Source organism: Notothenia rossii, assembly GCF_949606895.1.
Source record: "Notothenia rossii genome assembly, chromosome: 10".
Lineage (NCBI taxonomy): Eukaryota > Metazoa > Chordata > Actinopteri > Perciformes > Nototheniidae > Notothenia > Notothenia rossii.
In genome coordinates, this window is record NC_136908.1 from 4,011,552 (window position 1) to 4,023,800 (window position 12,249).

The 12,249-nt window shown below is 41.9% G+C and overlaps 1 protein-coding gene across 1 annotated transcript in view; it reads left to right on the top strand.

Moving 5' to 3' along the window:
- khdrbs3 (KH domain containing, RNA binding, signal transduction associated 3) overlaps nucleotides 1-12,249 on the top strand; it is a gene marked incomplete at its 3' end in the record, with an annotated part of 68,846 nt that overhangs the window by 38,143 nt on the left and 18,454 nt on the right. Inside the window, exons 3-4 of the mRNA XM_079654635.1 lie at nucleotides 1,570-1,716; nucleotides 4,105-4,244. Coding sequence (XP_079510761.1) covers nucleotides 1,570-1,716; nucleotides 4,105-4,244 — 287 coding nt within the window. The remainder of the gene's footprint in view (nucleotides 1-1,569; nucleotides 1,717-4,104; nucleotides 4,245-12,249) is intronic.

Below are 12,249 nucleotides of genomic sequence, written 5' to 3' on the forward strand. Positions count from 1 at the left end.
ATTAGCATTGTTGGGTCTGGTGTCTTTCAGCTTCTTCTTCACAATACCCCACATATTCTCTATGGGGTTCAGGTCAGGGGAATTTGCAGGCCAATCGAGGACAGTAATGCCATGGTCAGTACACCAGTTACTGGTGGTTTTGGCACTGTGGGCAGGTGCCAGATCATGCTGGAAAATGAATTCCTCATCTCCATAGAGCTTTTCAGCAGACGGAAGCATGTAGTGCTCTAAAATCTCTTGGTACACAGCTGCATTTACTCTGGGCTCGATGAAACACAGTGGACCAACACCAGCAGCTGACATGGCTCCCCAAACCATCGCTGACTGTGGGAACTTCACACTGGATTTCAAGCAACTTGGATTTTGCTCCTCTCCAGCCTTTCTCCAGACTCTGGCGCCTTGACTTCCAAATGAAATACAAAACTTGCTTTCGTCTGAAAAGAGGACTTTGGACCACTGTGCAACTGTCCAGTGCTTCTTTTCCTTAGCCCAAGTCAGACGCCTCTTCCGTTGTCTTGAGTTCAGAAGTGGCTTGACCATGGGAATACGGCTATTGTAGCCCATTTCCCGGACACGTCTGTGAACAGTGACTTTTGATACCTGGACTCCAGCTTCAGTCCACTGTCTTTGAAGCTCCCCCAAATTCTGGAAGCGACTCTTCTTCACAATGCTGTTAAGGCTGCGGTCATCTCTCTTGGTTGTGCAGCGTTTCCTGCCACATTTCCCCCTTCCAGCAGACTTTTTGTGGATGTGCTTTGAAACTGCACTCTGTGAACAGCTTGCTCTTTGAGAAATTTCTTTTTGTGTCTTACCCTCCTGATGGAGGGTGTCAATGACGGTCCTCTGGACAGCAGTCAGATCAGCAGTCTTCCCCATACTTGTGATTTAGTTTACTGAACCAAGCTGAGTGTTTTTCAAAGCTCAGGAAACCCTTGCAGGTGTTTCGAGTTAATTAGACGATTCAAGTGATTCGTTGAACACCCTACTAGTATACTTTTTCATGATATTCTAATATTTAGAGATAGGATATTTGAGTTTTCTTAAGCTGTATGCCATAATCAGCAATATTAAAATAATAAAAGGCTTGCAATATTTCAGTTGATTTGTAATGAATCCAGAATGTATGACATTTTTGTTTTTTTAATTGCATTACAGAAAATAAAGAACTTTATCACAATATTCTAATTTTCTGAGACAGTCCTATATATGTACACATCATTCAATTTAGCTGCTGCGGCTTATATTCAGGTGAGCCTTATAGTCCGGAAATTACGGTACTTTATATAACGAGGACAGACAGCTGTTGAAAACAAAAGCAGTTAACCCAGACAGCTGCAGTGGAAAGAATTGTCAGGATCGTCCGTTTGCTGACTCGTACGTTTACAATAACACACATACATATTTCCTGTCTGTCTTTTTTTGTAACTTTCCAGCATCAAACCTCATTACGTAACACACTCTGCAGTAAATCTTTTTTTGCAAAACACAACAAATAAGATAAATGTTGCTGACTGTGACAGCTTGCTTCCCTAGACAGCTGATATATGAAACTTGTTTTTCTAACATCAGGAAGAAGAGCTACGGCAAAGCAACGAAGGCAAATATAACCATCTGAACGAAGACCTGCACGTCCTCATCGAGGTGTTCGCACCCCCCGCCGAGGCCTACGCCAGGATGGGTCACGCTCTGGAGGAGATCAAGAAGTTTCTTATACCGGTATGCTCCCTTTGTTCCACACATACACACACTAGCTTTCACTCTCCTTCACCTGAATCTTTTCCCTGCTGCTCGATTGAATCACTTTCAGCTTGTCCATAAGTGAAGTGATTGGTTGTTGGATTGAGTGTGTGAAAAGCATCTGGTGTGGCCCAATTCCAAACTGAACCCTACACACTCCTACTGCAAGACGAAGTAAACTGTAGTAGGCTAGTCACCCTCTCAGCCGAATGTTGTTTTGTCATTAAGGTGAAGGGTGGAAACACAGCTTCTCCTTCTTCTCTTGCAGACACAGGAACTGCCGTAACTTTTGGTTTCAATGTTTTAACTAAAATGTTCTTTTAATTCTTGTGAACCTTTTCTCTGCTGCATGAATAGACAAATCTTTACAATGAAAGAAACATGTCTACGGTTTCTAGACTGGATACAGGTTTATTTGAAGCAAGAAAAAAAGGACCAATGCAGACATCCTGGAGAAGGTTTCATAACTTCCTGTTGGAGGGGTTTCCTATTTGAGGGCAGTAACTTCCTGTTTGATGCGTTAATTACTTCATGTTGTAGGGTTTGATGACTTCCTGTTATGGGGTTTCCTTACTTCCTATTGGAGGGTTTAATAACTTCCTGTTGGAGGGTTTAATAACTTCCTGTTAAATGGTTTAATAACTTCCTGTTGGAGGGTTTAATGACTTCCTGTTGGAGGGTTTAACAACTTCCTGTTAGATGGTTTAATAACTTCCTGTTGGAGGGTTTAATAACTTCCTGTTGGAGGGTTTAATGACTTCCTGTTGGAGGGTTTAACAACTTCCTGTTAGATGGTTTAATAACTTCCTGTTGGAGGGTTTAATTGCTTCCTGTTGGAGGGTTTAATAACTTCCTGTTGGAGGGTTTAACAACTTCCTGTTAGATGGTTTAATAACTTCCTGTTAGATGGTTTAATAACTTCCTGTTAGATGGTTTAATAACTTCCTGTTGGAGGGTTTACTAACTTCCTGTTAGATGGTTTAATAACTTCCTGTTGGAGGGTTTAATTGCTTCCTGTTGGAGGGTTTAATAACTTCCTGTTGGAGGGTTTAACAACTTCCTGTTAGATGGTTTAATAACTTCCTGTTGGAGGGTTTAATAACTTCCTGTTGGAGGGTTTAATAACTTCCTGTTGGAGGGTTTAACAACTTCCTGTTAGATGGTTTAATAACTTCCTGTTAAATGGTTTAATAACTTCCTGTTGGAGGGTTTACTAACTTCCTGTTAGATGGTTTAATAACTTCCTGTTGGAGGGTTTAATAACTTCCTGTTGGAGGGTTTAATAACTTCCTGTTAGATGGTTTAATAACTTCCTGTTGTAGGGTTTAATTACTTCCTGTTTGAAGGTTGACTGACTTCCTGTTGGAGGGTTTAATAACTTCCTGTTAGATGGTTTAATAACTTCCTGTTGTAGGGTTTAATTGCTTCCTGTTTGAAGGTTGACTGACTTCCTGTTGGAGGGTTTAACAACTTCCTGTTAGATGGTTTAATAACTTCCTGTTAAATGGTTTAATAACTTCCTGTTGGAGGGTTTAAGAACTTCCTGTTGGAGGGTTTAATAACTTCCTGTTAGATGGTTTAATAACTTCCTGTTGGAGGGTTTAATAACTTCCTGTTGGAGGGTTTAATGACTTCCTGCTGGAGGGTTTAATTGCTTCCTGTTTGAAGGTTGACTGACTTCCTGTTGAAGATTTTAACAACATCCACACTCCAGTAGTTGGTTTGGAACGGCGCTTCACGTGGCAGACCCTCCACCCAAACGTGAAATCGTAGTCAAAGTGGGTTAGGGTGTAGGGGAATTGGAACTGGGCCAGTGTGTGTGATCCTGAATGGGAAGTCGTGGGTACTACATTTCCGGGAGCGCCAAACTCTCCTTGGCAGCTGCATGGCGCTTATTTACTCTTCCTCCATTCATTATGGATGATCTCTGCAATGCTCTGAGCTATGATAATTTACATTTCACCATTAATTATCAGCAAACCACCACCACCACCCTTCATGTAACCTCTTCCCACTGATTTCATAAAGCACATTTATTGACGGAGCACACACATGACAATCATATCAACCGTTTTATGATTAGAGACTTATTTCCATGTTAATTATGCATTTTAATTCTGTGGCAAAGAAACAACTGTGTGAGAAGATAAAGGCAAAATGCGGTCCCGAGGTTTTATCAGTGAGAGATCTGAAGTGTTTTCCTGCCTCGGGAACAGCGGTCATGGCAGTTCTGTAATGTACATTAATTAGATATTCCCGGGGCTGTAGCCCTGGAGATAGAGGAGGGATATTGAATCCAGTGTAATTGAAAGCGGCTCTGTTGCTGTTTGTGTGTGTGGGGTGAACACGCTGCCTCTCTGTGTGCAGGATTACAATGATGAGATAAGACAGGCCCAGCTGCAGGAGCTCACGTTCCTGAATGGAGGCTCGGAGGACGCCAAGGTGCCGTCGGTGAGGGGGAAGTCAGCGGTGCGAGCCAGAGGGACGCCTGTTCCAGGTCTTCCCAGGTAACCTCCAGACTCACATTCAAGATTCAAGGCTTTTATTGTCATGTGTACATAGCTACAGTGTAGTATGTATGTCAATGACACTCTTAGAGGTCACCTATTATGCAATCTCTTCTACATCAACATGTGTCCCCTCTTCTTCATGTCTCTTCTACATCAACATGTGTCCCCTCTTCTTCATGTCTCTTCTACATCAGCATGTGTCCCCTCTTCTTCATGTCTCTTCTACATCAACATGTGTCCCCTCTGTGGAAAGAGACTCTGAAAGTTTCAGGAACAAAGATTCTCTCTCTTTTTGATCCATTTCTATAAAAACCTGTCTGAAAATGAGCTGATCAGATTTTGGCCACTTTATGATGTCATAACGATGTGTTGTCTTGTGTAACCATTAGCCAATCAGCAACCATCAGCACTTTGGAAACAGGGCTGAAACAGAGGGGATTATGGGTAATGCTGCAATGATCTGTTTGTTGTTTCAGCCAATCAGAGACAGGCTCTGGATATATCTGAGACCTGTGATATACCGTATCATAGTGGACCTTTAAGTCACAGGCTCCTCCAACAGTGCAACACAGAAAAACAAATACAAATTGTTAAAATAGTGCAAGCAGACTCAATATATGTAATTGGATTATAATATATGAAACTGCCTATAAATGTGTGTGTGTGTGTGTGTGTGTGTGTGTGTGTGTGTGTGTGTGTGTGTGTGTGTGTGTGTGTGTGTGTGTGTGTGTGTGTGTGTGTGTGTGTGTGTGTGTGTGTGTGTGTGTGTGTGTGTGTGTGTGTGTGTGTGTGTGTGTGTGTGTGTGTGTGTGTGTGTGTGTGTAGGGGAGTTGCTGTGTGTACATGCACTTTAGTTCAACTGGGGAAAAGGTATTATTTACAGTTAAGGAGCTCCTGGAAAGCAGTTTTTTAATGGATTTGTAAGGAATCCTGTTCCTTTTTCTCAGAGGTAGTGGTGTCATTTAGGGTGACAGCACATTCACCAATGCCTCTGTCCAGTAAAGCAACACTAGAAACATTTCATCTGTATGTGTCGCTCGGTTATTAAAAGATACATTTTGACAGTTTTCAGGCCATGCTTCTTGGTAGAGATCGGGACCAGAAGTCTGAGCTTTACTAGGCTTGTCACTGCAGATGTTGGATAGATTAATTTGCAGTTACGATGTGCATGTAGTAATTATTGATTTTAATAAGGCAGCATCTCATTAGACAGTCCTCTTCTGGACTCATCTCATATTCCTACTGATTTCTGAGATTTCTGAGTTCAACAAGAGGAACAGGAAATGAAAACTCAGTTCTATAGATGCTAACTTTAGCAATGGAACAACAGTTGAATGTGCATTACTCCATATTGAATGAACATCTTTATGTTTACTCTTTTTATGAATGCAACAACAGGCAATTTAACTTCATGATGGATGAATAACAAAATAATAAGAAGAAGCCACCACATGTGGTTGTGTGTTGGTCAAAGCAGCAGGAAGTAATGAGTAAATAAGTGGAATGCAGTTCAATGCATTAAAGGTCCCATGTCATGGCCATTTCTACTGATCATATTTCCATTGTTGAGGTCTACTAGAATAGATTTATATTGTGCAATTTTCCAAAATCTCATTGGTTTCTCATACAGCATCTCTGTGTAGTATGTGTATTCACTCTCTGTCCTAAACGGCTTGTTGGAGCTCCTGCCCCCCCCCCCCCTATGAGCCCAGTGGCCGTCTGCGAGACAGCGGGGCACAGAGAAACCAGCCCGAACACACACACACACACACACACACACACACACACACACACACACACACACACACACACACACACACACACACACACACACACACACACACACACACACACACACACACACACACGCAGCCTGGCTGGGAGTTTGAATGTGTGCTCACACACGACTAACAGCCTCGCCGCGTCCCGCCGTCTCAGGGAGGAGAAATCGGCGGAGCTGCAGCTGAGAAAAGATTGAGTGTGTGTGTGAGGAGCAGTGTTGGGCAAGTTACTTAAAAAAAGTAACTAGTAATTGTTATAGTTACTGCTCTCCAAAAAGTAACTAGTTACCATATTAGTTACTAAATTGTAAAAGTAACTAGTAACAAGTTACTTTACTTTACTTTAAAAATAATAACAATAAAAATACAAGTTTGTGTGTTGTTCTATGGCACAAGAGAAAAGACAACTCACCATCATTGTAGCAATTATCATTATGAAATAGTGGAACAATAAAACACAAAAGTGCGATTTTTTGGCTGTTTAGATGGTGTTGCTCCATCTGAATCACTGCCGGTGGTTGAGACGGTGGGGTCTTTGGCGACTAGTTTTATAGCCCCATGTACATTAGTTAGGTGCTTCAGGAGATTGGCATTGATGTTTTTCGATGTGGACAATGCTTTCTGTCCTGCACACAGTTTATATTTTGCCGTAATATTTGTTGCGTCCTTTATCCCCACAAATTGAAAATAGTGGTTATATTTCCAAGTTGCAAATGCGCTGCTGCTCTCGCTGATACTTGCATCTGCCATAGTGTGTGTGTGTGTGTGTGTGTGTGTGTGTGTGTGTGTGTGTGTGTGTGTGTGTGTGTGTGTGTGTGTGTGTGTGTGTGTGTGTGTGTGTGTGTGTGTGTGTGTGTGTGTGTGTGTGTGTGTGTGTGTGTGCTGGTGGTGAGCGTTGCCGTGTGTGTGTGTGTGCGTGTGTGTTAGCATTAGCATTAGCAAGTGTTCGTGTGTGTGTATTTTCCCCATAAGGCAAGACCCGCCCAACTCTGTCTCTGATTGGCTTACCCTGAAATGTTACCCCGCGTTAACCAATCATCACTCCTCTCTGGTTACTTTCACTTTTCCATGGTGCTGTGAGAGGACATCGCTGTATTCGCCTGTAAGTTACATCCGCAGGGAGATTCGGTTCAGTTCCATCACACAATGTAACTCAGTAACGCACTCATTTAAATCACAGTAACTATAACGGCGTTACTTAATGGGAATATGCAACTAGTAACGCGATTAGTTACCGCAAACAGTAGTTGCGTTACTTTATGGGTCTTTTGCCTTTCTCTTCTGTGGTTTTTGCTATACTACATGTTAAGTATCAACACATGCATGAAATGAAATGACACTGTAATTCCTCACCAGCCCCTTATCTATTGTTTATTTTCTGTGTAAGCATTGTCCTATATCAAATCATATCAAGTTTTATTTATACAGTATAGCACATTTTCAAAAAAAATGTGGTTGAGCCAAAGTGCTGTATATAATAATTACACTATACAGCAAATACAACAGCACAGTTTATGCAGAATATCAGTATGAGAAAAACGACACCCTCTGACCATAGACAGACACTTGTAGTGTTTCACTGTCTTTCTTGTAATATTTGGCTTTGGATATACAGTCAAATCTAAATGCATGCTGCTGGAGGACGCACTTTAGCAAACGCTTTTTTAAAAAAAAGCAGAATCTCCAACCTTTATTTCATAAACACATCCCATGTTTTAGGGCACGATGTGTCAAATCTGCAGCAGAATAATTGGTGTGAAAACGTTGTTTGCATTTCCTGACTTCTTTACAAAATGACGCCTACTTTCACTATTTCTCATGAGAAATAGTGAAAGTATCTGACTCTGACAGCAGTTTGTGTGCCGTGCCCTGCCAGCAGATAATGGTGTTTCTTTCAACTGTTTCTGACCCTAAACCTGACCAAGTGGATTTGTTTGCCTTTCACTCTCAAATGCTTCCCTCTGCACTGACAAACAACCTGTTTTATATTCAAGACCCTTTTTGTTTTGGTTTAGCTGACTGGCAGAAAGCACAGTGTACAGGTACATACAGATATAAAACGAATCCAATAGGACACGCTAGAATAACACAGTCAAACAAAGGCTTCCTGTTAAACGCGATGGGTTATATCTCCGTCTGTTACTTATCATATTCAGCAGCAAATAGCGTCTTTAAGGCAGAAAAGTGAGCCCTGATATTCTGCCTCTGCTGACTGTGTGCAGACCTCAGCAGGAAGTACAAAGAAGAGGCAGAAACTATAGATGATTGGCAGAAACTACAAACCAAAGCACTGCTGCATTCATTGAAAGTTGCACTGCTCCCATGGCTGCTTATTTACTGGATGTGCCAGTCTGTTTCATGTTCACCAAAGGAAAACCGCGAGAGCCAAAGCATCTTCTGCTGGTGGCCGGTCCAGCTTTCTCTGGACGGAGCTGTCGATAAAGCCGAGAGAAAATGTCTCACTTTTCTTTCATGATAACTCACTCCCAGCCATTCCTCTTGGCTTCTATTCATTCCTATATTTTACTCTTTCTCTATTATCCTACTGAAATGATATTCCAGTCCTCGCTGTCATCGCCGTATTCAATATGAATCATCACATTTGTTATGATTACTTCCTAAAGAACAAAAGCTCCCCTTGTAGATAAGACTAGAAGCATTTCCGAAATATATCAATTAATTAATTAATTAATTAATTGAAGATAGGCACAGCTTGCTAATTGTTATGCTAATTTTGTTCAGCATTCCTTGATAATTAATTCCTTGCTATAAAATTATAGAATACAAATATAAACGTGCATGTTCCCACCGGGTCCTTAGTCTGAGAGCAATGATTCAGAGCATTTATCTCTCATCTGAGGTCACTGGTGGAAAGGCCGTTTAATACGTTGGTCTCCTGAATCTGAATGCAACACGCTCTTATTCAGCTGCTAGCTAGACCCCTGTGGCGGCTATATTCCCAATGGATACGGCCGCTCTGAGGCTAAACTTCGCTCATTGGTGTGACGCGTACACGTCACATCAATGGGCGAAGTTTAGCCTCAGAGCGTACTCATTGGGAATATAGCCGCCACTATTGTCAACAAAAGATATCAGAGCTAAGCTCACCCCCATTGTCATGCTGCTAAACCTCCACATACACCAGGTGCCCTAAATACCATTAACCACACCCATGTGACAATCACCAGAAACAAACCAATTACAAGTGTGTGTGGTGTTAACAATGAAGATAGTATAACTATTAACACAGGCTGCCACAGCATTTTGGCTCCTACAACCCTTGTTACGGCCCGTCCACACTACAGCTTCGACAGCTTCAAAAACGGTTTCCAACGCGTCTGCCCATTCACTTTGAATGGGGTGACGTCTCGTTGCCTCGCTTTTCGACGAACTGAATTGTGGGTAGCAGAGCGGAGCTTTCCTGGCGTTTCAGGCTGCAAAAGTTGAGCAATGTTCAACTTTTGAAGCTTCTGAAGCTTTCGGTGGAAGCGTCAGCCAATCAAATCATATGCCAGTACAAGCTCTAGCCAATCAAACCGCTGCTTGTGTGTCAGGGGCGGGAGATTCATGTGATTGGTTGTTGGTCGAGCTTCAGACACGCCCACCGGCAAGCTTTTTTTGAAGCTGTAGTGTGGACGGGCCGTTAGTGTTTATTCACAGTGCAGCTAAAAAAACACCTTAACCACTTTCACACCAAGTACTTTGCCGTACTTAGTGCCCAGCACTTAGTGCCAGCACTTAGTGCCAGCACTTAGTTCCCCCATGGAACTAAGTACAGATCGCATTCACGCCGGAATAAGTTCCCTGAGGAAGGATTACGCAAATGAAGCCGCTGACTTCACTTCTTCTTCTTCTTCTGCTTTGGGTTTACTGGCAGGCCGCAAACAACTTCACGGCGTATACTGCCACCCGGAGTCCCGGCCGGAAGTCCCCGGAGTTGGGGACTGGTTTCAGTAGAAGCTGCTGGGACTCCCAGCATCTTCTACTGAAGCCTTCCGAGTAAATCGCCAGAACACCGACACCTCCTCATCTCCACCGCTCCCATGTTTTCTTTTGTGTTGCCATAAGTTAGTCTCTCTCCGTTGGTGCACTGGGCTAATGCTAATAATGCTAATGCCAGCAAATACAATGGCGGCTTCACAAAACTTTTCAGAGTTTCATGGGGGAAGGTTTGCAATTCGCCCAGCCAATAGAAATTGGTACTTTTTTCTCTTTTTGGTGTGAACGCAAAATTCCAGGCACTAACGGAACTAAACGGGAAAAGTACGGGTAAAAGTACTCCGGTGTGAACGCGCCTCTTGTTATAATAAGAAACACCTCAATAATTGGTCTTGTTCATCTAGCGTCAGGAGCGGAGAATGTTTGTTCAAAACAACAATGCCGTCTCCTGAGGTTACCGTAGACCAGGGCTCTCCAACACGCCGACCTTGGGCAGCTAATAATGAGTGACAGGCTGATAGTGACCCGATAGGTACTTTATTATTCACTTAATCACTGATTGAGATATGATGAAGCTAACTTAGTCTCATACTTTCATGGGATGTATGCAACAGTAAGACAGAGAAAGTAAGTGTGTTTTGATATGCTGTTGTAAATACTCCTGTTGTCTGCTGTGTTCAGACTTAAGTCATGTGTGTGATGCCACATTCAGGACATTCAGTATCCTTTTTTTAACAGAAGACCGTTACTGAAATATTAGTTTTTTGTTTTTGAAGATGGAACGATTTCACACACAGATACAGGGAGGCTCGACCTATACAATTGATTTATTATGGTTTATGATTGAATGTCGAGACAAAGAAGACGAAGAAGAAGAAGATGGCTGAACTGCAGTGTCAATCCTGTGGAGATGGACATGGAGGTTATAAATCTCCAAAATCATGTTCAGCTTAAGTCTCAGCAAAACTCACAACATTTCTAGAGCCTTGTAGACCCAGAAAACGAAAAGAACATTCACCAAGCAGCACTAAACATGTCTGCTTTATGTGGTTCTGTTCTACATATCTTTGTGAAGCAGCTTTTTCTGACATGAATGTCATGAGGTCTAAATACAGAACAAGACTGACACTTAAATGACTCTATTAGAGTGAACCTAAGTGTGTACACTCCATGGACATGCACAGCATACATCTGTATGGTGGACTCCATGCAGTGCCATTCATCTCACTGACTGTGAATGCACTTATTTTCCACATGTGCCATAAGATGCGTGTCAGGTGGTGATTAAGGACATGTATGTGAATTGTCAGCGATGTACTTACTCTGTGGGCCATAATAATATGTGAGACATTTTCCTTTTCTTGGACCTTGATGTGAAGTTAAGATTGTTGTTAAGCTTTAAGTATTGCAATTTCACACGTGTATAAAAAGCATAGCTTAATTCAACTGGTGAGGGCTATGTGAGTAAATGTAAGTGCTGTGATGCAAGTAGCTCTTGGCCACTTTCATTTTTTCAAAGTAGCTCTCGGATGAAGAAAGGTTGGAGACCCCTGCTGTAGGCGCTGTAATAGCATCAGTTACATCAGGTGGAATGGCATTGACGGACAGATGGTTCGTCCAATTACCTGCTATGTACTTTTTTAAAGTGCTCGCCCTTTTTTTTTATAGTTTCTGATGACAGCTCCTCAAAGTAAACCATCTGGTTCTTCGGGTTGGATTAGTCCTATTTGGTTATTCTAGCAGTGGAAAGGCAGAACTGAGCACACTTAGAAATATCTGTTTATTTTTCGCAAATAAAAAATTCTAAAGAACATTTGGACGTTTTTGACCAACTAATTACAAAATCTACATTTGACAGTTTGGCAATCATCATTAAAAATAATTTAATAACATTATCCTTAATCCTGATTCCGCTGCTTTAAGATACATTATTTAATCTGGCTAAATATGCAGTTTCTGAGGCCAGGTGAGTCTCTCTTCTCAGACACACAAGATACTTAGGCTGCTAACATTTGCTGAATATAAAAGTTTGCTGCAGTATTTATGCGGAGAGCAATATTTATGTTTGCTCAAATAGGTCAGCGTAACCATTAAGTGCCTTTTTAATAGAAAAAAGAAAGGGTAGTATATCGTGTCTTGTAGTACACAGTGATGCAATGTTCGGTGTCCATAAACATAGCAAAGCAGCATTTGCATAAAAGCCTTTATATGCAAATGATCTCCAGGAGTCTCTTTGCTCTCTGTGAAACGACACTAATTCCAGCTCCTCTGAGAACCCGTAA